The 24136-nt window shown below is 54.8% G+C and overlaps 11 protein-coding genes across 11 annotated transcripts; 4 read left to right on the top strand and 7 right to left on the bottom strand.

Moving 5' to 3' along the window:
- Nucleotides 1–1134: 1134 nt before the first annotated feature.
- ddiA (putative DNA damage-inducible v-SNARE binding protein Ddi1) lies at nucleotides 1135–2230 on the bottom strand (the record flags this gene model as incomplete). The annotated part of the gene is made up of 2 exons (XM_026746028.1): nucleotides 1135–1826; nucleotides 1933–2230. 2 exons carry the CDS (start codon nucleotides 2228–2230, stop codon nucleotides 1135–1137), a joined length of 990 nt encoding a protein of 329 aa, XP_026605024.1.
- Nucleotides 2231–3936: 1706 nt separating this feature from the next.
- DSM5745_04011 (putative salicylate hydroxylase) lies at nucleotides 3937–8002 on the bottom strand (the record flags this gene model as incomplete). The annotated part of the gene is made up of 7 exons (XM_026746027.1): nucleotides 3937–4495; nucleotides 4545–5189; nucleotides 5708–6647; nucleotides 6692–7529; nucleotides 7588–7662; nucleotides 7717–7842; nucleotides 7892–8002. The coding sequence occupies 7 exons, from the start codon at nucleotides 8000–8002 to the stop codon at nucleotides 3937–3939; spliced, it is 3294 nt and encodes a 1097-aa protein (XP_026605023.1).
- Nucleotides 8003–8325: 323 nt separating this feature from the next.
- Nucleotides 8326–10208, top strand: DSM5745_04010 (CocE/NonD family hydrolase; the record flags this gene model as incomplete). Its single annotated transcript, XM_026746026.1, has 3 exons — nucleotides 8326–9120; nucleotides 9172–10067; nucleotides 10121–10208. 3 exons carry the CDS (start codon nucleotides 8326–8328, stop codon nucleotides 10206–10208), a joined length of 1779 nt encoding a protein of 592 aa, XP_026605022.1.
- Nucleotides 10209–10474: 266 nt separating this feature from the next.
- Nucleotides 10475–11047, top strand: DSM5745_04009 (cupin domain-containing protein; the record flags this gene model as incomplete). The annotated part of the gene is made up of 1 exon (XM_026746025.1): nucleotides 10475–11047. One exon carries the CDS (start codon nucleotides 10475–10477, stop codon nucleotides 11045–11047), a length of 573 nt encoding a protein of 190 aa, XP_026605021.1.
- Nucleotides 11048–11253: 206 nt separating this feature from the next.
- DSM5745_04008 (uncharacterized protein) lies at nucleotides 11254–11684 on the bottom strand (the record flags this gene model as incomplete). Its single annotated transcript, XM_026746024.1, has 2 exons — nucleotides 11254–11334; nucleotides 11394–11684. 2 exons carry the CDS (start codon nucleotides 11682–11684, stop codon nucleotides 11254–11256), a joined length of 372 nt encoding a protein of 123 aa, XP_026605020.1.
- A 298-nt stretch (nucleotides 11685–11982) lies between these two features.
- Nucleotides 11983–13576, top strand: DSM5745_04007 (uncharacterized protein; the record flags this gene model as incomplete). The annotated part of the gene is made up of 3 exons (XM_026746023.1): nucleotides 11983–12390; nucleotides 12438–13057; nucleotides 13129–13576. 3 exons carry the CDS (start codon nucleotides 11983–11985, stop codon nucleotides 13574–13576), a joined length of 1476 nt encoding a protein of 491 aa, XP_026605019.1.
- Nucleotides 13577–13895: 319 nt separating this feature from the next.
- Nucleotides 13896–14884, bottom strand: DSM5745_04006 (DODA-type extradiol aromatic ring-opening family dioxygenase; the record flags this gene model as incomplete). The annotated part of the gene is made up of 3 exons (XM_026746022.1): nucleotides 13896–14642; nucleotides 14699–14829; nucleotides 14881–14884. 3 exons carry the CDS (start codon nucleotides 14882–14884, stop codon nucleotides 13896–13898), a joined length of 882 nt encoding a protein of 293 aa, XP_026605018.1.
- Nucleotides 14885–15664: 780 nt separating this feature from the next.
- On the top strand, nucleotides 15665–18545 carry DSM5745_04005 (putative C6 and C2H2 transcription factor RegA-like; the record flags this gene model as incomplete). Its single annotated transcript, XM_026746021.1, has 6 exons — nucleotides 15665–15917; nucleotides 15976–16146; nucleotides 16192–16967; nucleotides 17025–17159; nucleotides 17215–17339; nucleotides 17399–18545. The coding sequence occupies 6 exons, from the start codon at nucleotides 15665–15667 to the stop codon at nucleotides 18543–18545; spliced, it is 2607 nt and encodes an 868-aa protein (XP_026605017.1).
- A 518-nt stretch (nucleotides 18546–19063) lies between these two features.
- On the bottom strand, nucleotides 19064–20557 carry DSM5745_04004 (PHP domain protein; the record flags this gene model as incomplete). Its single annotated transcript, XM_026746020.1, has 1 exon — nucleotides 19064–20557. One exon carries the CDS (start codon nucleotides 20555–20557, stop codon nucleotides 19064–19066), a length of 1494 nt encoding a protein of 497 aa, XP_026605016.1.
- A 373-nt stretch (nucleotides 20558–20930) lies between these two features.
- Nucleotides 20931–21806, bottom strand: DSM5745_04003 (uncharacterized protein; the record flags this gene model as incomplete). Its single annotated transcript, XM_026746019.1, has 1 exon — nucleotides 20931–21806. The coding sequence occupies one exon, from the start codon at nucleotides 21804–21806 to the stop codon at nucleotides 20931–20933; it is 876 nt and encodes a 291-aa protein (XP_026605015.1).
- A 772-nt stretch (nucleotides 21807–22578) lies between these two features.
- Nucleotides 22579–23847, bottom strand: DSM5745_04002 (NADH:flavin oxidoreductase/NADH oxidase; the record flags this gene model as incomplete). The annotated part of the gene is made up of 1 exon (XM_026746018.1): nucleotides 22579–23847. The coding sequence occupies one exon, from the start codon at nucleotides 23845–23847 to the stop codon at nucleotides 22579–22581; it is 1269 nt and encodes a 422-aa protein (XP_026605014.1).
- Nucleotides 23848–24136: the final 289 nt, after the last annotated feature.

Below are 24136 nucleotides of genomic sequence, written 5' to 3'. Positions count from 1 at the left end.
TCGAGACTTGTTGGTCTTACAATCCTACATTAAATAATCTTACTATTTTTATAATACCTATAAATATATTACAAAGTATAATATTAGGTATTATTAAATTAAGTCTAATAATTATAGTAGTAATATAATAGTAGTATAATAGTACTAAATACTATTAGTATTTATAATACTAATATAATAAAGTAATTAATAAAAAATACTTAGTTAATACTATAGCTATAATTAACATAAATAAAATATGGATTTTTATTATATATTAAGCAAATATTATTACGCGATAAAAATTATTATTATATTTAAAAATTTATACTAATTATTATAAAACACGTTACTACTAATAAACATTTGCCTAATAAAACAGTTACCTAATAGTTATTTTTATTTTAACGCCTAATATATAGTTATTTTTAACTTTATTATTGGTTCGCCGTCTAAGCAACATCCGCGGGAACCCCCCTCTGCCCGCATGGCCGCATAAGATGCATTCTACATATGGATGTCTTGCATCCCTAACTCGAGATTAGGAAAAGATACCCCCACCGTATGCGTGCCCGGACTAAATCAACGAATCAGTGAACTCCAATCCCCGTACATGGTCACAGTGCTGCCATGGTTCAGCTGCCTTGATGGGACGGGAACTACTCATCACTTCGCTGTGCTCCATCGGGGAGCATCCTCGCTCCAGATTATTACTGTTTACCATCAAACCTGATCTACAATATCCTCTACCGACAGGATAATCGCAAACAAATAATACGTTGTTAGTTACTATCATAAACATCGTAGGAATGGCCCCCAGCTTTGAAACAACAACCCTGAGCAACTGGGGAAGAGAAAGCAGGTTCCGGCGGTATGTAGGTTGCTTATCTTGTACGCACTGATGTATGACACTCGAAGAGTGGGAGAATAGGACTAGTTATTGCACTCTGCAAGGACAGATGCGTGATCCACAGTACAGACGTCTAGTACTAGCTTCATAGCCCTATTTACTAGTATTACCGGCATTATTGAATCAGAGATAAGCATTGCCTATAAGAATAAGCTCTGCATTATTTGCACATGTCATAGCATCTCCTTGTTTCAGTGCCCAAGCTTAGTCTTTACGGTCATTACAAGGTGGAATAAATCAATCGCTTATATCAGAAACCCAATTGCCCTTTCTAAGTCTCCGTTCGCTGCCTCCAGCGCACGCGTAGCTTCCTCACGTGTGAATCCAAGCTCCGTGATCTTCGCAATTGCGGATTCAGGCCAGCGCGGTGATGGTCTCTGCGCGGGAGTCGGGCGAGACGAAGATGCGGTCACGTTTGCGGGCGCGGTAGGTCCAGGAGCAGGGGTGCTCCCGCCAGCCTGGTGAGTGACGGCGCCAGTTCGCGCACCTACCTCTGCGCCATCGGCACCCTTAATCCTAGGCTCGTCCTCAAACTCTTCAAGAAGGTGTTTGGGAATCTCTGCCTCACCCAGGAACGGAACTGCCTGGTCCTGAATGATGAGCGCGCCGCGGCGAAGGTCAATGCATGCCTGGTGTCGCCTGAGCATGTCGAGACCCAGCAGGAGATCAATGTGTTTTCCCTCCATGACAGTAAATGAGCAAGGGAGGAACATCTCGCCAATTTTGATCTGGGCGGAGTGAACCCGGCCAAGGATGTTTGCTGTGCCGACACCCTTTGCAATGCCGCCGTATCGCGAGTCAACTAGGCGCATGATATTGCACGCTATTGCGCAGTCAGGAGACATGATTGTGACCTGGGCGCCTGAATCAACAAACGCGTTAACTTTATGGCCGTTCACTTCAACAGGAATATACAGCATCGTCACGCGGCCAAATGCTGTGACACAGGTTAGCGGTCTGTGCTCAAACTCCATGCAGGGCGGCCCGGCCAGCAAGCGGCCACGACAACCGCCGCCCCTCATTTAATCTAGGAGTCAACATACATTCAGGGTGATGCTCCATGGCATTATGAAGGTTCTCCGTGACCGCATTCTGGCGGATGATCTCCTCGATCTCTTTCTGGTTCTCCGGGTTGAAGGGGTCGGCGTTCAGCATCGCGATACGGGCTTCCTTTTCTGCCTCCTTCTGAGATTCTAGTCGCTGCTGGTGAAGTAATACTTCGCGGAATCGGTGCGGGTCGTGCGCGACTTCTGCCAGCTCGGGGTTGCGCTGTCGCACGGCGTCGCGCACACGGGGGTCGCCTAGGATGTGCAGTCGGATCATCTCGGGATCAGAGCCCATTTGCTGCTGTTGTCGCTGTTGAATTTGCTGCGGATGTTGAGCACTTGGGCCGCCGATTCCTGTCGGGCGAGCCTGGCCCTGTGCCGATGGCGCACCTCCACGCAGCGTGACGTGAACGCCCAACATGTCCCCCTCTGCAATACCAACCTGCTCGAGTGTTTTGGAGTCGTCGCCGAGTAGTTGCTGATTATATACCAGGCGTTGCGAGGAGGGCGGGATGGTGGTTTCACTTTCAATGATGCTTTTGAGGAGCTCGATTGTCATGTCCGGGCCGACAACCAAAGGGATGAGTTCAAGGTCGGCCTGTTCCGGTCGGATCACGTTTATGGTAATGCGCCTAGAGACAAGCTGTGTTAGTCATAGTCCTGCTGTAGTAGTGATCTGTATTGACTTTATCTCGCCGACTTACATGGTGGCTAAGCTCGGTGGTGCGGGGAAACCGGAGGTGGAGGGGCGATGGTGAAAGAGGAAGAAGACAAGGAGCAGAACGATCGGTCCGGTTCCGACTGATGTCTATTATACACAGAAATTCGGAGCAAGCGGCTAAAGAGGGGGGGAAAGGAGGCAAGGCTGGATGAGGCTGATATGATACAACGACGCGAGGAGCTGATGGGTCACAAGCCGCGCGGAGGGAAGGCCGTAGAAGTTGAAGGATGGAGTGAAGGAACAGGATAAAGACAGACGAGCGAGCTGAAGTGAGCTGAGCTGAGCGTAATGGTGACGATGGAAGCGAAGAGAAGTAAGAAGTACAGCGCAGGGTATCTGAAACGCAAGGAGCTGGTCAGAGCAGTTACTCAGTAAGTGGAAGAAGGTGCGGTGGTTGTTCCTGGTCAGCGGGCGGAGCTGGAGGAGAGAAAGTCACCGCTCAGGCAGCCATCATGCATCCGTCATTCTACAACGTCGAGGTTGCCAGGACACGGATCATTTCCGAATTTGCCTCAAGCCATCTTCATGGGAGATACTGGCTCATTTACTACTTGCTTGCCTGCCAGAGACTGTTAAGTTGATCTCGAACGGATGCTCCGAAATATATCTTGACCCCACTCCATCACTTTGCGCAAGAACGTGTATCCTTGTAGCAGCTACATGCTCGAGGAACAAGGCAGATAAACACGAATCCCGGCATGACTCGAGGCAGCCGAGATTCAAATCAATAGGTATCGCTGGGGTATCCTTGAAGTGCCAGGCTCTCCTCGCTGATGGTGAGAACTAGTCGGCCGGGCGAATGAAACCACCAACCAGAAGCGCTAGAAAAGACGTTTCGATGGGCGCGACGACCCGGAGATACACTACATCGAGGCTGTTGCCTGTTCTGGTGTTGTGCAGACAGGGCTAACCGTTGATGCGCACATGCATATGCCAACGCAAGGACCAGCACCTGGATTCAGGACTTTTGAAGGAACATCACGAATACCAAGGCGAGGACAAAGCTCCTTCTAACTACATCGATACAGTCAAAGCGGAGATTATCTGATCCTGAGCGATCGCCCTGCCTATCTTGTTCCTTGGATCTGTTTTCCAAATTGTGGTTAGAGACGGGCATAGCCGTTGCGATCTAGACTACAGGTAGAAGCGAAGCCATCTGGATCGGTATATGGTTTCTTTTTGCATGCGCTGGCAACCGGCCTAACCTGTCGGCTCCGAACTCAAGAGTCTCAAATGGTTTGAAGACTAATATACACGTGCGCCAACTTGGCGTAACTGCTCTATCCCATCTGCATGACCATACCCTGCTTGATTGCGTCCATTTCCTTCTTGCCAAGTGGGTCTTTCTTGTTGAAGCTGTGTTGCTTGCGCCGTGCGCTGGTCCAAGAGGTAATGTCGAAGCTGTCCCCGCCCATACCCTTTTTCTGCACTGTAAAGATCGTGCCGTGCTCTTGGGCAAACGCCTTGTAAGCCTTGGCCCATTTCCACGGATCAGCAGAACGGCGAGGGAGCTTCATCTCATCGTCTTCATCGTCCTCGATGGCCTTCACAAGCTTATCGGTCTTGGAAGGGCCCCGCAATCCGATGCTGTGCTTCTTGGCGTATGCAAGAACATAATGATCAAAGCGGGAGAAGTCAGGTCCTTCATCGTCATCCGACCCGAGTGAGGTGTACTCTCGCAGCTCGTCGGCCAGCAGAAGATACTGGGCCATTACCATGCCGAGGTTCTTGACTTCCGAATCGGGCTTCAGTAAATCCTTGGATTCCAAGGTGGCCAGCATGACGAGGAACATCTGCCCGAGAAGGTGGAATGTGGACGTCACCGAATGCGCATCGAGCCTACGGTCTCTATTAGCATGTGTGGTGGTCAGCCGGGATGCCCGCCTACATTGTGAATGGCATGACTGCACCACTCATCCAGTAGAAGGGCAAAGCTTGGCAAACAGCCCACTGTTCTTTCCAGTTGTCCTTGGCCTCAACGAAGTCGACGACGAGGTTTTGCAGCACTTCCCACACGCCATACCCCGCGAAGTCATTGAACACGTACATATCGAAGGCGTCTGGTTCGCGCACATTGGTGTGCGCAATCTGGTCGATGAATTTATTGTGGCCGGCCTCGCTGATGCTAAACGGGTGCTCAGGGTGTTCTGCGGCAGGCTTATTGCACATGCACGTTTCGCCCATGTCGCATTTGGCTTCTGACTTGCTAGTTTCTTCGTCCTCATCGTCTTCTTCCTCATCCTCATCGAATTCATCGTCATCGTCATCGTCATCATTAGGTGATTTTCCATCCACTCGCGCCTGGCAAAGGGTTTTGTAGGTGTCGTAATCGGCATGTTCGGCGAATGACTGCGCGAGATTGCGGGAGACCGACACAGCCGACCATCGCTTGCTCGCGCGGTTGGTAGCTGGAGCTGGAGCTTCTGCTTGAGTTTCCTCTTGAGGTTGCGCGGTGGCACTGGTCTTGGTCCGCTTCGAGCTGCCGCCATGGGCATCGGCAGTGCGCTTCGGGGGCATGGCGATTGGTCGAGGTCTGTATTGTTTTGAGCAGAATGGGAAGAGGCAGCCTTTCTGAGCAGGGAAATGGGAAGAGGCAACCTCCAGTTTTACTTACAGAGAGAATCAGGGGTTGAAGGATGGAAACTCGATAGAGACGCGTCCATGTCGCGTCGTGTCAACAGACTCTAGCGCGGTGGATAGATCCATTATCGTCGATCAATAATCAGTGGAAAGCTATGATTTGCTCGGAATGTTCCCCGAGAATAAGGCCATGATGTCAGTAGTTGATCGATCAACTCCTCCGCGCGACTGAAATCTGTGCGACTCGGGTTGCCTAGTTCAGCATCCCGCGGAATCAGCATGCGACACTCGTGAGTCGACCTCGCCTCCAAACCCAGTCTGTGTCTTGTTCAACCACCAAGCTCGAGAACTTTCCTACATAATGATGAGAACAAATACAGAACACTACAGCCCTGATTCTGCACAGGAGGATGGAATAGGCCGAGTTCATAGAGATTGCTGAGCTTTAGAAGCTGGAAGTGAGAGGCTCACTCTATCCGCCGCGCAGACGACACATCCGGCACCCCCTCGCCCTCGACAATCTTCGCCGACAGAATCTCATCAACTGGAATCTCAGCCAGGCGCTCGATAATGTGGTGCAACGTCGGCAGCGCCTCCCATCCAAGCCCGTCAATCTCAAATGCAGCCTTACTGGCCTTCCGAACCCTGGTCACCTTCGAAACCAACAGCTTACTCTCATCCGCATTCGGCACAAACACTGCATACTCCACGTCAGCCTCACCCTTACAGTCCGCCCCGACTTTTGGGATATAGCGGTGCACAAGCACGCCCGCGTTGACACCTTGCAGCGGCCCGGCGTTTGCAGCGGCAGGATCCTCATCCTCCAGGCCCTCCCACCGGAACCGCCCCCAAACGGCCCCCTCCCAGCTTGCCTGCAGGTAGTACGAGGCTTCGCGCTCCTTCGCGCCAATGGCAGAGTACAGCTTGGGCATGCCAAGCTCCTCGCGGCCGCTCACGATCGGGTCTGCGAGGCTCTCAAATAGAATGGGCAGGTACGTCCCCGATACAACCTCTCCGTTCGCCTTGGTATACTGCACGCCGTCGATATATAGCCCCAGATGGCGATATCCGCCGCCACCGAGCCAGTCCATACCGTTTAGCAGGGTTTGGGAGAAGGTTGCAGTGGCAACGGTGCTTGGTGTAGCGAAGGACCACGAGTCGTTGGGAAGTAGGTTTTGCAGTAGTGTCCGGCTGGTTTTGAACTTGATTGACGTTGTCTGGAACGTGGATTTCTGGGACCGGGCAAGACGGCTGAGGCCTTGGAAGTTCTGTCGTGGCCCAGGCATGGGCCCGAACACGATGGGCTGCCGCCAGTACTTTTGGGGACCTTGGGACCACAGGTCGTTGCGCAGGACTTGCGTGCTATGGTCGTGTTCGTCATGGCCATAGATATATTCGGTCATTGATTTTTCTGATTCGTTAGCTGGGATGACGCATAAAGGAAGATAAGCTTACCTTCAGCCGGCGGGAGTGGGCCGTGGGAGCTCTTCCTGGTCAACTGCTGGATTGTTGTTGCGCGGCTGCGGCGGGCTTTCTCGTATAACTTCAATCGCGCGGGAATATCTTCCACGGTCACACCACGGTGAAGCATGACGCCTAGTGATATGGCGTCCTCGATAGCCATTGCACCGCCTGAAGCACGATATGGCAGGAAAGGGTGTGCAGCATCACCCATGACAGCCAGTCGATCTTCTACCCAGGTAGGCAAGTCGTCGGTATCAAGCAACGGCCACACCTTCAACGTGGCCGGGTCAGCCTTTGCGAGCAATTTTCGAATCTGGGGACTAAAGTCCTTGTACACCTCCAGCAACGACTCCTTGCTCGCACCCTGATCCCACTCAGAGCCATCGTGGATCTTGGACATTGTGTCTGGATGAATGCACACAAAGTTGAGCAGCTCGTTATTGGCGCAGGGATACACGACGACCCGCAGATCCGGACTATCAAACATGTACCAAGTCCCCAGCTCATCTGCTAGCTCTTTCGTCTCGGGGTCCTCCAGTGCATCTTTTCGAGCAATCAAAAAACGAAATGCATTCTTCCCTGAGCTGAAAGACCTTAGATTCGCTCCTCCAGGCAGCTTTGTCTTGGCGACTGAATGCACGCCGTCTGAGCCAAGAACAACATCGCCGGTTATCCTTTTGCCATTCTCGAGGGTTATGGTTGCACTATGGGGGTCAATATCGACCACTTTGTTGGAAGTGTGCAGTCGAGCAGGCACGCCAGGGCCTGGAGCTTGCGCGGCGATTTTCAGACCTTCGTGGAGATGGGCTCGATGAACAAGAAGCCAGCGCTGAAGGCTTGCTATCAGTAAATTCCCCAATTGAAGTGCGGGATGGAATGCAACCTACATGTCTCCAGAACCCTGCAGTCTTCTTGATGTCTAATGAGAAGATCTCTGGACCGTTTGGAGGGAAGACGCGCAGCTGTCACACTCGTGTTAACGCATTCCACTTTCGCAGACCAACGGAAATACCAACCTTTTCGGACTCCACAGCCCCAAGATTTGTAGCGTCAATGCCCAGTTTCAGCAGTGCTGCGTTCGCATTAGGGGTAATATGGATAGCGGCTCCAATCTCGTTGGCGAAGCGCGAGCGCTCGAAGAGCTGTCTCCTATTAGCCAGGTCTGTTCATGAATAGGAGGTAACGCTGTACCTCGACACGGTGTCCTTGCTTCCTCAATGCGATTGCTGCTGAGAGACCGCCGATGCCAGCGCCAGCGATGAGGATGTGGAGGCCGCCCTCAGATTCCGGAGCACTACCCATCTTAGTTGTATTTCGGTTGCGCGGTGAAGATGAAGAGTAAGATGCAATCCTACAACATTGGCTGACACGCACTGCTTTGCGGAGGTTATCTTTAATACATTCCCTTGAATCATCCTGCTGCCGCTCTTCCGAGCGCATACTGCCGCGGAGTGAGGTCTCGGGACCCGAATCGGCTCCACGTCGGGGAAGAGCGCGGAGCAATGGCGCGATGCGCGTCGCAAGAGGGACACAAGGTATTTATCATAATCCCAACTGCCGGATCTTACGATCTAAGCCTCTTAGCTATTCAACTTTGAAGGATCAATCGCGTTTCTGGTGCCAACATGCCGAACCCAATCCGCACCGACATCACCACCGTCGACAGCACGTCCTTCCCCTATACCTTCGAGCAGAATGTCACAATCACGCTGAAAGACAACTCCGGCCTCGTCCGGTGCAATGTCTACCGCCCCAAAACTGAGCACAAGGTCCCAGTCTTGGTGACGTACGGCCCCTACGGCAAAGACATCCCCTACGCGGACTTCCACCCAAAATCCTTCAGCGAAGTCAACCCGGAGCATCGCTCAGCACACTCAGCATGGGAGACGCCAGACCCCGCATTCTGGACGTCGCACGGGTACGCCGTCGTGCGCGCCGACGAGCGCGGAACGGGCCAATCCCGCGGCAAACTCGACACCATGTCCCGCGAAACCAGCGAGGCGTTCTTCGACGTCGTCGAGTGGGCCGCTGAGCAGGAGTGGTCGTCTGGAAAGGTCGGCCTCCTGGGGATAAGCTACTATGCGGGCTCGCAGTGGCGCGTTGGCGCAAGGCAGCCAAAGGGTCTGGCGTGTATGATTCCGTGGGAGGGGATGAGTGATTATTATCGGGATCGGTGTCGGCATGGTGGGATTCTGTCGAATGCGTTCATTTCCTTCTGGTGGAATCGTCAGGTTGTTTCTAACCAGTATGGACGGCCTGGGCGTGCGGAGAGGAAGTGGGGGGTTGATACGATCGAGGGGGATTTGCCGGAGGAAGAGTTGGAACAGAATCGTCAGGATCAGACAATTGATAATAGGGTTAATCGTTTCCGCGATGATCTCTACTATGCGAGCAAGGAGTATACGATGTCTGATATACAGGTACGTGCAGCTTCTGTCTATCTTAGGGCAGCACTGACTGGTCCTGCGCAGGTCCCCCTCCTCTCCGTCGCAAACTGGGGCGGAATTCTCCTCCACCTCCGTGGCAACGTCGAAGGGTACACACAAGCCGGCAGCCAGCTGAAGTACCTCCGTTTCATTACCGGCCGACACGACCTGCCCTTCTACTACAAGGAAGAAGTCGACATCCAGCTCAGCTTCCTCGACGCATTCCTGAAAGGCGACGACCGTGCGGGTTGGTCGAACGGTACCGCACCAAAAGTCGATCTCGTCCTCCGCAAGGGCGATGTCGGCTTCAACAACGCCAAGGCTGAGAAGACGTACCCCCGGCGTGTGGAGAACGAGTGGCCGATTGCGAGAACGCAGTATACGCGCTTCTACCTCACCGAGGAGAAGGAATTGCTTACGAACCCACCGGCTCAAAAGGGGTACAGCAAGCTAAGCTACGCTGCCCTGGGCACCCTGGAGAACCCGTCATACATCCAATTCACCACGCCTCCCTTTGAGCAGGAGACCGAGATCACGGGCCACATCGTCGCGCACTTGAACGTCTCTATGAGTCCCAACGCCGGCGCCCCCACACCAACTGATATTGACCTCTTCCTTACCCTCCGCTATATCACGCCAGAAGGAAAGGAAGTCTTCTACACCGGCACAGCAGGCGACCCCGTCCCGCTGTGCAAGGGCTGGCTCCGCGTGAGTATGCGCAAGATCAATGATAAGCATGCTCGGCATAGAGAGTACCTCCCGCACCGTGACTACTTCTCGACCGATGTCCTGCCGGTTATCCCGGGCGAGGTATACCCCGTTGATGTGGAGGTTTGGCCGACGAATGTTGTGGTTGAAAAAGGTGGGAAACTTGTCCTTGAGGTTGCGTCGGGGGATACGCAGGGGAGTGGGATTTTCTTGCATAATGAGCCGACTGATAGGTATCTTGTGTTACCTCCCATGATTGCGAGATTCGGTGGGCTAACCAGGGCAGATCGCCTGAGAAATTCCAGGGCCAGAATCATGTCAACTTTGGCCATGGGGAGAATTACGTGACTTTGCCGGTAATTCCGCCGAAGTAGAGGTTAGCGGAGATCAACCGAGCTCTTGAGTACTGTCACGGAGACTGCAAGCATGGACAAGCGTCCACATCGGTAGCAGATTTAGGAGATGGGGCGTTGGCTGATCTCTCCGCACCCGATGTGGTCCCGAACGCCAACATCGACCGAGGCACCTAGATAGGATAGATATAAGCACAATCCAAGCAAAGCTTTACCTACCTACCATACCTGCATCAGCCATCAATCGCTCAACCTACCCACCCAACAGCAAACCAAACCAACCCAAAATGTCCACCACCTCAAGACCCCCCAAGAACCTCCCCCTCCTCTCCCGCCACATAACAACCCACAACGCCAACGGCCAAGCCATCTTCTCCACAACCCTGTCCCCAACCATGCCCGTCTCCCCAATCCCCGACGGCGCCGACTTCTCCCTCGCCTACACAACATCCACCTACCCCGTGCGCCTGCCCAACGACCCGGAAACCGACGTCCTCGAGTACGCCTCCTACCTGGCGCCCGGCGCCGCGCCGGGCCTGGTCGTGTCGAGCGGGAGCGTCTGCCGCATTGTGGACATGCAGCCCGGCGCCCTGAGCCCGATGCATCGCACTGTCTCGCTCGATTACGGGGTTGTGCTTGAGGGTGTGGTCGAGCTGGTGCTGGACTCTGGGGAGAGCAGGGTGTTGCGTCGGGGCGATGTTGCGGTGCAGCGCGGGACGAACCATGCGTGGAGGAATGTTAGTGGGGAGGGCAGGTGGGCGCGCATGTTGTATGTTTTGCTTCCGGCGGTGGGGGTTGAGGTTGGTGGCAAATTGCTGGGCGAGGAGTTGGGGGAGATGGGGGTTAGGGGGAGTACTTGATTCATCTCATATCAGAGGATTGTGGATTTGGAAGGCGAAGAGGATACATTGTTGGATGTTTGGATTAGAATTGGACTTCCTTTCTGATAGGTTTTGTATACCGGTACTCGAGCTAGAAATACGCAATGAGACTCAACCGGATTAAACAGTGATGAATCCTCGTCGTATTCTGATACCTTCACTACCTATATAAAGCCATGTCTCAGTTAATATTCCCCCCCAACATCATGCCTGAAAATCCTCTCGTTGATTCTTCCTCCCGTCGCCCTCCAAAGCTGCGCGATGCTCTGCGTCCCCGTTAGCCCATACCCACTCAACGTGTATATGTAAACTCCAGTTGACGTACCGCGTTAATCCAAACCCCATGCAACATGACCTGAATGAAGATATACTCCGGGACACTGGACCCCGCGCTGCGCTCGTTGAAGTCCAGGGAGCGGTTGATGGGGCGGTAGGGCGGGATGCGGCGGTGGTCGGTTGGCCAGGTTGGTGGGTTTGCAGTTTGGGATTGTGTTTGCGACTGAGACTGAGACTCTGGAAATGGTGATGGGGTGCTGTGGTGGAGCTCGTAGTCGGCGAGCAGGGAGAGGGTTGGGGGTGTTGCTGTTGTTGTGGTGGTGGTGGTGGTTGAGGACATTTTGGTGATGGAGGTTGGACAGATGAATGGAGATGTGAAGGCAACAGATGATCTGGAGAGTGATATCTTGGTTCTGTGAGAGGAGGTGTTGTCTGGGTCCCACCTAGTGTTGCTCTCCTGATTGCTCCCCCGTACCGCATCTCCCCCACATCCCGACACGCCCACATCGCTGCCAGGCTGGGGTCCAGTCATGGTACGACTGTGTTGTCTGATAAGCATCGGAAGATGGGGGAGAAGCTGGCTATACTAACTCCTCAAGCTCGAGCTTTGCCTTCTGCAGACCTGCCGACTCACCACGATGCCATCTCCATCTCCATTTCCGCGCATCCAGGCCTCCGCCATCGACGGGCGTGCTTTGAACACACGGTACAAGCAAGCCCAGCTGCATCGTCTGCAGTCAGCTCTTCTCCAGAACATTGACGCCATCAAGGCCGCTATACAAACCGACAGCAACCATGGCGCTCCCGAGGTTCAAGCAGAGATTGTGCTCGCGCTGACGGAAATCCGTACACATTATCTTTCTCTAAGCTTAGAGAAAGATCTAGAGAACGAATACCGCGTTGCCAATGGGCAAGATAACCCTGACGCCGCCAGGCCCGCAGGATCGGGGATCGCGTATATTTTGCCGAGCACGCATACCATGTTCTTTGGTATCATTGCGGCAGTATCTGCAGCGATCGTTGGGGGCTGTTGCATTGTGCTCGAGGTCGGCTATTCTCTTTTACATCCGGAGTGTGCTAACGGAGGCTACAGTTGACGAGAACCACAATGGCCCTCCCTCCTCTGCTTCGACAACTCCTATCCGAAGCGCTTGATGCAGAGACGTTCGCCATCTCAGAGGACCGACCTGACGCATCATTCCTGGAAAAGGTGCTTGTGGTTGCGCAGACCGGCGTCCCTTCTCCAGCTATCCCACAGTCCCTGCAGTCCCCGATCAACTCCAAAACAGTTGCCATCGTCGACCGCACAGCAGACATCAAATCTGCCGCCCATTCGCTCGTCACAGCACGCTTTGCATTCGGGGGGCGTTCGACCTACTGCCCGGATATTGTGCTCGTGCACGAGTTCGCCATGAAGGCCTTTGTGGAGGCGATCATCCACCACTCATCAAAGTACCTCTCCGGCGCTGATGGCGTGGAAAGAGAGAACGCCGCTGTGTCGAATCCGCGCCGATCGAGTCCCGGCTTGTCGACTTTGGATGCAGCGTACAAAGACCCCAGTGCCAGGGTCCTGGTTTCCGGCTCCGGCTGGGCTGTGGTCGAGGTGCATGATCGGCAGTCTGTCCTACTGCGGCGAAAGGAGAAGGTTGCTGAGAAAGTGCTCATTCTTCATCCCTTTACCAGCTTGGATGATGCGATTGATCTCTGTGCTGGGTATGTCGAGACCCTGTTTCTTACTCTCCCTTGCATGGACAGGCTGTAGTGCGTAGTGCTGATAATGTCAGGTCCGAAACCCTAGCGGCAACATACGCCTTCGCTACGCCCGCGTCCGCCAAATACCTTACCCAGTTCATTGACGCGCATGTCTCATTCATCAACCATGTCCCGGTGGACGTGCTTATCGGCCCAGCGTACCCAGTGAACTCCGCCGGCCGGGAAACAAGATACAGCGCATCTTCCTTCCAAGTCCCGCGCCCGCAATTCGTTACCGAAAGCTCTACTGCACACTTGGCCCGTGCAATTCTTGACGCTCCCGCTGGTGGTTCGAAGGCGTCAGTGAAGATCTGGGAAGAAGCTCTCAGGCCGTTACCACCAACGGGACAGAAGACGGGCCCGAGAATCGGGTTCTTTGAGAAGGGAATCCTCACGGGGTTGGGGATTACGCTTGTTTCTGTGTTGGGGGTTGTTGGGGCTGTGGGGTACTATGGGGTGGTGTTTTTGAGGAGGGTTTAGTTTTTAGTTACAGTGGATGGTTCTGTGAATGTAGCACCTATCTGATGAATTCATACTTGAAGACTTGCATTCAATGCCTGAGTTAGACCAATGTCCGTAGGTACTAGAGCCCTGGACTTGCCGACCTAGGACCATAAGTATCAGGGTTATGACCCTATGGCCTGTATAGATCCAAGGCCTGACTGCATAAGGCTAACTCGGGACTTCCATGTCCGGCCTCCCTATTCATTGGAGCGTATGGCCTTGTCTGGACATGAATCAGGACACACCGTAACAAAATATCCAAGCCAAATTGACCAAACAAAAAAGCTACTGCAAACTACACCTCCACCAACTCCCCCCCCATCTCATCCGCACTCCACCCCCCAAACGTAAACTGCGAATTACACATATTCGTCAACTCCCAACTCTCCGCCCCAAGCCTCGCCCTGATCCCAACATCGCCCCAATCCCCCACCAGCCCCGCCACAAACAACGCCGCCATGAAATGGTCGTCTGTCCCATGCGCATCCCGATACCGTGGGTGCTTCATCAGCCGACTCATCGCGCGCCTCAGTCCGGGCCCACCAGCGCTCTTGGTGATGACGTCCTCAACAGCCTGCCGGAACTCCAGCGCCCAGTCCTCAGGCGGCGTCTCCTGCGCAAAGTTATCCCGGAACCGCAGCATCGGGCCCCACCGGTTGCGGTAGAGGTTGTGGACGGCCCCGCCCGTGCCGATGAGGAGGTAGTTCTGCTCGCGCAGGGGGCGGAGCGCACTTCCGATGGAAATGTGGTAGTGTGGGTCGTAGTGGGCGTTCATGGAGATGATTGTTGTGGGCGGCGAGGTGTCCGGGAACATGTGGATGAGGATGAGGTAGACGTCGTGGATCCAGTCGAAGGAGTCGTTGCCGACGGCGGGGATTCCGGCGGCTTCCAGCAGGGCGATGCACTTTTTGCTCGTGGGGAGGTCGGGCGTTAGATTGTACGAGGCGTATTTGGAGGGGTGCACGTAGGCGACGGGGGATTTGGAGGGCGTGGGGTTCGTGGATACTTCGATGCCCGGGCCTGTTGTGTCCCAGTGCGCGCCCTGGACATGTTAGAGTGTGACAGGGTGGATACGGGGTATGGGGGAGGGGAGTGTACCATGATCACGACGCCCTTGATGCCCCGGGCCAGGGCTTCCGCGCCGCATTTGCGCCAGTATTCCGCTGATGAGGACTCCTCGCCCAGCATCATTGTTGAGCCGTGCGAGAAGAAGTGGACTGGTGTGAGGCCTGCATGGAATATTAGAATGATGCTGCAGAGGGACGATGGGGTGTTCATACCCATGGTGCCGGGTGGTTAGGGTTACGAGTATGTCGGTTCTCCTGGCTGATACTGGCTGGGAGTGCCCTGAGCGATATATTGTTGGTGATTTATCTAACCATCTTCTAACGGAGCAGCAGTAAGAGGACTAGGCGAGTCTGACACCCCGGACTGGAGTCTAGCTGATACCGGGCCCATCGGAATGCGCCCCCACATTCCGAGACCACGTCGGGCCCAGGAGGGGGAAGCTGGGTAAGGGGTGGGATGATATAGAGACCAGAGACATAAAGTGAGATGTCCTCGGCTATGATGACTGGGAGAAAGCACGGTTGATGAATATGATTGGGATAGCAATGAAATCGAGTCCTCTCTACACTCCATACTGTAGACCGTAGCAACCCCAGACTCACGAGCCCAGGCCCCAGACTCATAGACTCATGGTAAGCCGTGGCCTCTGATTGGCCCCCGCATATTGACTCCCCACGCAATGCAATCGGCACAGGGACTCGTCTCCTCCAACTCTCCCATCCCCGCCTTCTCACCTTCAACATTTCCCGTCCCACCTCCATAGATGCATGTATCGTAAGATGCAGAGCGCCGACTCACAAGGATACTTCCAGTGCGGATTCGGGTCGTGTCGCAAGGCTTATAACCGGGCGGACCATCTTATCCGCCATGTCCGCTCGCGTCTGTCTCCAATTATTGTTCCCCGGATCTTGACTGACTGACGTAGATACCCGAGAAAAGCCATATGTCTGTCAAGTCTGTAACAAGGGTTTCTCGCGGCCGTGGGTCTCTCGAGCAATGTTTTTGGACGTCGCTGATCTTGATGCTAGAGACCTGTTAAAGCGACACGCAGCAGGACACAGCCACTCGCAGGACGGAAAGCGGAAGCGGACATCGTCATATTCGAAGAACGGACGGGTTTCGCAGGCTTGTAAGGCGTGCGCGACATCGAAGCTCAAGTGTGATGAAGAGAAGCCTTGTCGCCGATGTCGGGACCGGAAGCTGTTTTGTGACTATGTGGACGGGAGTGCGCAGGATGCTGAGCAGCAGGGTATGCGTCCAATTAAATGAGCCAGACAGTGCTAGTATTGGTCGTACTGACGATGCAGGGTCCAACGATGAGAACGACCAAGACGAGGAATACTCGCCGCTTGAGTCGCAGACTTTCTCACCACCGAATCCGGACATCAATGTGCAGCAGCTGGTTACGCCGGGCGTGCCGATGGACATCGATTATCTTCCGCCAAATACTGGGCCGTCGACTATACCAAGCTATGATAGTAGGTCGTGCTAGACCAGGTTTAAAAGCAAGCTAACCCAGCCAGCCCAAACCGTCTCACCCCTCGTCGACCACGAAAGCGGCGTCTTCAGCGTCGACGGGACTTTCTTTCCTGAGTTTATCCCCGACTCGTTGGTTTCGCTGTCACGGCCCGGCGAACTCGACCCCTCCGCATTCCCTCCCAACGACTACTATGCCCACCGGCTCTACGACCATGACCTCAATTTTGACTTTGACCTGACAGAAGTCGACTTCGGCTTGATTGACTTCTACAATTCCCGGGGCTCTGTCAATCCCGCCCTCCCCCAACCCGACGACGATGGCGACGCAGACCGAGACAGCGGCATCGCCCTCGGCGTAGAAGCATACAGCCGGTCTTCCCTCTCGGCATGGAAACCAGGACACAGCGACCACGCTTTTGCAGACCAGAACGACCTGTCTGTGCCAAAGTCGATCGACAGCCCGGAAGCCAGCACATACTCCCAGTCGAAGCAACAGATCTTGTCAGAGCGGTTATCACCCGGGAGTCGAGACCTTATCTTCGGGATGGTCCTGCAAACAAGCCAGCGTGCCAACCTGGCTAGGATCATGAAATCATTTCCCAGCACTGAATTGCTTGACAGTCTCATTCAAGACTTTTTCGCATATCAGGAGCAGCAGGTAGATTCGTGGATCCATGGGCCGACTTTCCATCCCAATGAGGAGAACCCTGATATGGTTGGTATTGTTGCTGCGGCGGCGGCAGTGCGCTCGAGTATCCCGACAATAAGGAAATTAGGGTATGCTTTGATGGAGGTTGTGAGGTTGCAGATGAGCTTGAAGGTACTTACCCACTTTCCTTGGGCTTTCTGCATCTGTGAGCTGATTAGGGATTACTAGTATGAAAACGACAACACAACCATCCGAGACCTCCGAGCGTCGCAGACATATGCTTTGACCATTGATATCGGCATATGGAGTGGAAGTGGGAGGAGGACGGAGATTGCAGAGAGCTTTCAGCAGCCGGTCTTGACGGTGCGTATACATCCTCTGTCTGGGCTAGGTTATGATCCTGACAAGCTTGACATAGATGCTCCGCCGAGGCCTTCGCTTCCGCCGCTCCGTCTACACACCTATAGTCCCTTCGCTTGAAGATGCCCCATCAGTACTGGAGCAGAAATGGCGCGACTGGACCGAACAGGAATCCTTCAAGCGGTACTTGATTTTCCAAATATCCCTCGTTAGTGCTTTCCATTCTAACTTGGTAATGACAGGCTAGTCCACCACCTCTTCCTCCACGACGCCCAAAGCAGCCTCATGCTCAACATCAACCCTCTAATCTCCTACGCGGACCTCGAACTCCCCCTCCCAATGACCCGCGCTCTGTGGGACGCAAAATCAGCGTCCGAATGGCGGGATCTATACATTGCCACCGCACCCTTACAATCCCCATCTCCAGAACGACTACCGTCACTAGTCGACACCCTCCGCGACATGTCCGCATACACCGGCCGCATCGACGCGCAACTTTCGGCATCCGTAATCCTGCACGGCCTCTCGGCGCTAATAAACGAGTACCACCGCCTAAAGTTCATAGCACAGGGAAACGGGACCTCAAAGCACTGGAACGCGCTCGTCATCAACTCCCGGCAGCAGGAACTCGAGCAGGTCCTGCACCACTTCAAGATGATCAGCGTCGATACGAATCCCACCACCCCCAGCGCCGAGATCCGTCTCCTCTACGAGGTGATCTCCATGTTCCTCTTCATGTCCCTCGAAGACCTGCAGCTCTTCGCCGGCAAGGAAGATCGCAACGAGGCGCGCCGCGTGTATAACAGCGCGCTCGAGTGGATCGGCAGCGTCGATTCCCGCAAGGCGATCTGGCACGCCGGGCAAGCCATCCGCTCCGCGAGAGACATCATGGCGAAGCAGGGGCCAGCCAGGCTGACGGGGTTTCTGGCCGTGGGCGTATACTATGCGTCGTTGGCGTTCTGGTCGTATGGCGTCGTGAGCAGAGCCTGCCGGACCAAGAACGCCGGCGCCATTCCAATCCCCGCCTCCGCTGGCACTACCGCTGCAGGGAACGGAGTCGGACTCAGTCCCAACTCCAATACCAGCGGCAACTTCAACACGGAGGGCTTGGTCTTCCTGGACGGCGACGAAACCACCGACGTCCACAAGTTCATTTCCCTTGCTCGTGGGTGTCCGGCGCTCCGGGGTCTGGGCTCGAGCTGGAACTTCAGCTTCCAGGGAACGACATCAGGTGATGGCCCGGCTTTAGTCTCTGACCCTGGGAGAGTCATGGATGTCGCGCAGAGACTTCTGAAAGGTGATGCGCCGTTTGAGGCATTGCCCCCGCTGGTTCAGGGGCTTTGTCAGCTTATGCATGGGCTGGGGAGTGCGGCGGGGGGAGGGACGTAGCTCAATGGCGGAAGGGGGGTATGTTGTATATAGACGATGAAGCCTGGATATAATGATGACTTATCTGTCTTCTACTGCAATGCTGGGCAATAGCTAAACAAGATGAGATCGCTCATCAAAATATACATGAGGCATTCGGTGTGGTGCATCCGATGAAGATTCCAGTAACTGGCTGGATTCTGAGGCACATGCCACTAGACCAGGGAGTGGTATTACTCCCGTCACGCAAGGACGGGGAGCAACCAGAAGACGTCCACGCCAGCTCTAACGTATCCTCCGCCAGGGAACCCGGATCTGAATTCGCTCCTCCGACTCTGTCCATAATGGTATGTCTAATAATGTCTTTTCTATTGTTCACTGCATACCGAGGCTCTTCCCTCTTTCACAGAGTAAATCTTTCTTCTCTGCTCTGCCGTAAACGTATGTACATCATAAAGCATGGCAATCATCGCCTGCGCCTCCCCATATCTGGCTCTATCTGATACACTGTCCGAGAACTAGCGCAAGTGCCCAAGCGACTATTCGAAGAAAATAGGATTCGTCAGACCGGTATACGTCCCCGTAGAGTTTCGCAGCTCTACCCTCAGGAACTCGGTCCCTGCCGCAACCCCCAGCGACAGAGGCTCGCTGTCAGAGACCGTCTTGTTGAGCAGGTATCCCTTCTCCGTGATGAAGCAGGCCATGTGGCCATCGAAACCACTGGTTGCGAGTCGGGCAGTTGCAGACTTGCCGTTGGTCTCGACAGCATCGCCAGTCTGCGCCAGCGTCCCGGTGCCATTGACGGTGACGGTAAAGTCAATCTCCATGTCAGACTGCTCGGCGATATATACCCGTCGCCGCTTGACGCCCTCGACAACTGCCGCCGTGCTCAGCGAGCTTGCTTTGACCCTGGTGCAGGGCCGCCCAACCATGCTCGGCGGATGATGCGAGTCGCTCCCCGCGAGTCCTGTAATCCGACGCCCCTTCACAAGCAGGCTCTGCCAGAGCGCAATGGCAGCTTCATTAATCTCCTGCTCGACCCCATCGTTCCATATCTCAATGGCATCATTGTACTTGAACTCCGCGTCCAGATTCCAGATGCACTCCTTGCACGGCATGTACGGGTGGTTCACGGACACAAACCCGCCAGCGCGATGCACCTGCGCAGCTGCATCAGCGTACCCAGTATCAGTGCCATTGCCGCCATCTGGCCCATACCGCCATTCAACCGTCTGCCCGGCCTCCAGCCCAACAGCCTGCCAGTGCCCAAACCGCGTCGTGACCTCCATCCCCCGCCCAACGAGCAAGCCCAGCTCGTCCGGCGCAAACGCACCCATCACATCATTCCCGCTGCGGCTGTTATGCTCCGTCGAGATGTAGAAGTCCAGCCCCTGCTGCACCGCATGCTCGACCTGCTGCGCCGGCGTATACGACCCGTCCGAGTACGTCGTGTGCACGTGGAAGTCGCCCCGAAGCCAGACCAGCCCATCACCGCTATCCAAGCGCGCGCGCCTGCCCGCGTCAAGCCCCAGATCCGACGCCGCATACTGCGCCGAGAATCGCGGGCCCGCAATGGCCTCATACCCATACTCGACAGTGACATTGTAGTCGACGTACGACCCCGCGATCTGCGTATTCACAACAAGCACATGCCACGTTCCCGACGCCACGGGACCACCCACATACATCGGCGTCGTCTCGGCAGGCGTGAAGGTGAAGTTGCGTAACAGGTTGAACGACCACCCGCGGAAGCCCGTCGTCGCATTACGCGCGTCCTCGATCTCGTACCCGCGTTCGTCGAAAACGCCAATGTCCACTTTGCTCGAGGTGGCGTTTGTGTAGGCGTATGAGACGCGGATCGAGGTCGTGCCGCCGGGGACGTCGAATGGGATGTACGTGTACTCTGCCACGGCGGACGGGTAGAGACGCCCCGTGAAGGTGTCGCGGTCTTTGGGGGCTGCGTCATGGCCAGGGCCATGGTCTGCGCATGCAGCGGCCAGAGCTGCGAGGGAGAAGAGGGTCCAGAGTCTCATGGTTCAGGTTCACCATTTGATGTGTTGGTCCCTTGTCGTGCGTACCTAGAGACCCTTTTATATTCCTACAGACATTAGTGCTCGATCGAAGATATACGACGCAAATAAAATTAAGAAGGCGAAAGGCCAATAGCAGATGACGCCCCCAAGCACGGGGTGTCCCAGGCAAGATCTACAAAACCTTGGCAGCATAAAGTAGAGAAACACGTGGGAGCCATCACGACATAAGATTTGGCAATCAGGCCGTGTTGGAGCTATTTCCAAGGCACTCTGGAAGACCCAGCCAGGGTCCAAGAAGAGCCGGTGGACTTGGCAATAGAGTAACCCCAGCCATTGCATTATCTGTTGAATGGCGGGACCAGTTTCAGATAGGCTAAGACAGTCTCTTCAGGGTCTCTTGACCTTTCTCATCCAAATCCGGGTAATCTCTCAGGTTACACATATCCGACCAAAATGCCCTGGCATCGTCATGCGCCTCGTCATGTACACCCAAGCGCTCTCGAAGCAACCTCTTCCACTCGACATCTATATCCGTAAATCCAAAACTGGCCGAAACGTATTCATACCAGATAGGGAAATAAGCCGCGTACTCCCAGTCGAGTATACCAACAACCTTCCCGTCTCGCACCATGATGTTTCCCAAATTGAGATCGCAATGAGTGAGCACATAGGGCTCGCATCTCGGCAGGCGTTTCTTCAAGTTCTCCAAGAGTTGCCGAGGGAGATGGTGAAGGCTAAGGCATACAGCATCCCAAAGTTCCTGGTCCGAGTGGAATGGTCCGCGCGGTTCAAGGTCGAAAAATAGTAAACCTGGGTAGCATGGGCTTTGGTCGACGCACTGGATGGAGGTCGACGTGATGGATCGGAGCTGCTTGCGCACTTGAACGACTTGATCCGCGATAGACACCTTCTGGGGTTCTGACAGAGAGGGCCATGCCTCCTCGAGCGTTTGGCCATGTATGCGTTCGGTCATGACAAAGTACCGCCCGTCGCCATCAACCCAGTCACGGAGAACTTTTGGGACGGGTATGTCGGTGTGCGTCGCCAAGTACTTTAGTGTTATGACTTCGATCTTCGCTTTTGGGCCCTCGTCGGGGCGGTCTTTCAGGATCACATCAGACCCGATGGACCAGACGCCGCGTGTTGATGCGCCGTAGAGAAGTTTGAGGTGGCTGGTGTAATGGCACCGGGTTTGTTTGTCGAGGGTCCAGCCGCATGCGATGCAACTTTTGTCGAATGGATCTCCCATTGTGGACGGGATAAAAAGGACGACGGGATGTGATGAGAAAGACGTAGAAGAGATGGTTTCTGGTTGAGATTGAAGGGGAGAGGGAGGGTTGGAAGTTTTGGGTGCGGAGGCCCTTGCTCGGAACTGCGTCTTTTTAAGGAGGTATTCTTATTACGGCGCGCTGCCAATATCGACCAAAGTAGTACTGAGCAAATCGCAACTTTGGCTATGAATATGGTCCACAGAGATGTGCTGATCTGGAAGAGTCGGGAAGAGAGATGCAAAGCAATTGAAGAAGTCGAGAGCCGTCAGAACTCCTGAACAGTTTCGGCCTAAGCGACACAACCCCGATGCTGAGCTTGAACTGGATGAGCTTGATGCACCCGTGGACAGTTGTTGCATGGAATCCGAAAAGAGAATGGAATTGGTAAGGAATCAGGGACGATCCGTGCGGATGGAGAGGACATGGAGCGCGTTGGGTGTGCCTCTGCTAAGCGGGTCTCCGGATTATTGGTATAGCGTAGACCCTGGCATGGAGATACCCCAGGTTACCCTTTACGACTGCGCTGAATGCTTGTTTACTGCAGCAGTACCTTCCAGTCTATCCAATGTCCATCTCGGACGGTTCTACTTCCAGTCTATATTCAAAGTTCAGCTTTGAACACGCAGCAGAATTGGCATCGCAACATATAAATAAGCTTAAATAGCTCTAATATCTATGGTCTATGGTATATGTATAAACAAAAAGAAAGACCACGCTCAACCACCCCACCCACATGCAAAATACAACCGCTTACTCAAAGATACTCTCCTTGTAAACATTCGGGTCAATGTACGGCGTTCCACCCCGTCTCGTGAATCCCCAGCGGATCTGACTAGCCATCGCGATCTCAGTACCCAGGTGCTGCGCAAACGTCCACGCAAGACCAGGGTCCTTCTGGAACCCGCGTCCCACAAGCGCAACGTCCAGCCCCTCCTCCTCAAGCAGCTTGTTCGCCTGCTTGCCGTTGGTGATGGTTCCCACCGTTGCAACGAGCAGCTTGTCGCCGACGGCCTTCTTAATGGCGACGGCGAAGGGAGCCTGGAATGCAGGTCCGGACTTGACCTTCTGCGCGGCGTGCACGCCGCCTGACGACACGTCGATCAGGTCGATGGCGCCCTGGGCCGCGAGGGCCTCGGCGAAGCGCACGGAGTCTGAGAGTTTCCAGGATTCTTCAGGGAGGGACTCCTCGATCCAGTCGGTTGCCGAGACGCGGAGGAAAACGGGGACGTTGGGGCCGACGGCGTCGCGGGTGACCTGGGCGATTTCGAGGGAGAGGCGGATGCGGTTCTCGAAGGAGCCGCCGTATTGGTCGGTGCGGGTGTTGGCGGAAGGGGAGAGGAAGGAGGAAAGCAGATACCCGTGCGCATTGTGGATCTCGATGAAGTCTGCGCCGGCGGCGATGGCGCGCTTGCAGGCGTCGGACCAGTCGCGCTTGAACTGCTCGATGTCGGCGGTGCTCATGGCCTTGGGGGTGGGGAAGGACTCGTGGAAGGGGACGGTCGACGGGCCGAAGACGCGGTCAGGCCAGCCGCCGACCTTCTCGGTGGCGATGACGCCCTGGTTCATGAGCCAGGGGGCGATGTTGGAGGCCTTGCGGCCGGCGTGGGCGATCTGCACGCCGATCTTCTGGGACTGCGAGTGCACGAAGTCGATGACGCGCTTCATGGGTGCGATTTGCGAGTCCTTCCAGAGGCCGACGTCTTGAGGGGTGATGCGGCCTTCGGGGGAGACGGAGGTCGCTTCGATCATCATCAGCCCGGGGCCGCGCTGGGCGATGGACCCCAGGTGTGCGATGTGGTAGTCGGTCATGTGGCCGTCCTGCGCGGAGTACTGGCAGAGAGGGGCGAGACCGAGGCGGTTCTGGAAGGTCAGGCCGCGGACTGTGAGAGGGGTGTAGAGCTTGGGGACGGCATTGCCGCTGGTCTGGGGGTTGGCGGCTGTTCCGGCGGCGGGGTTTTGGGCCGGGGTGAAGTAGGGGATGCCCGCGGCGGGTGTGTTCTCGACGTCAGGGAGGGCCATTGTGAGGGATGTGAGGTGGTATGATAGAGTTGATGGACTGCATGGTCAGGCAGGAACAGGAAGGTCTTTATATAGCTCCCGAGTGTCAAACTTGGTTTGCAGAATCGAGTGGAAGAGGGACAAGATCCACCTGCTTTGAAATCGGGGTGGGGATGGCATCGCCTTGTGGACATTAGTCATGGCTATTGAAGTCTCAGGAACCAGGTACACATACGATTCTGCTCGACAGATGAAAAGATCATGCTCAGGATGGAGATCTGCATAGGGCGCACACTTCCATGAAGCTATC

Source organism: Aspergillus mulundensis (assembly GCF_003369625.1).
Source record: "Aspergillus mulundensis strain DSM 5745 chromosome Unknown scaffold_3, whole genome shotgun sequence".
NCBI lineage: Eukaryota > Fungi > Ascomycota > Eurotiomycetes > Eurotiales > Aspergillaceae > Aspergillus > Aspergillus mulundensis.
This window is presented reverse-complemented; position numbering and strand designations above follow the sequence as displayed.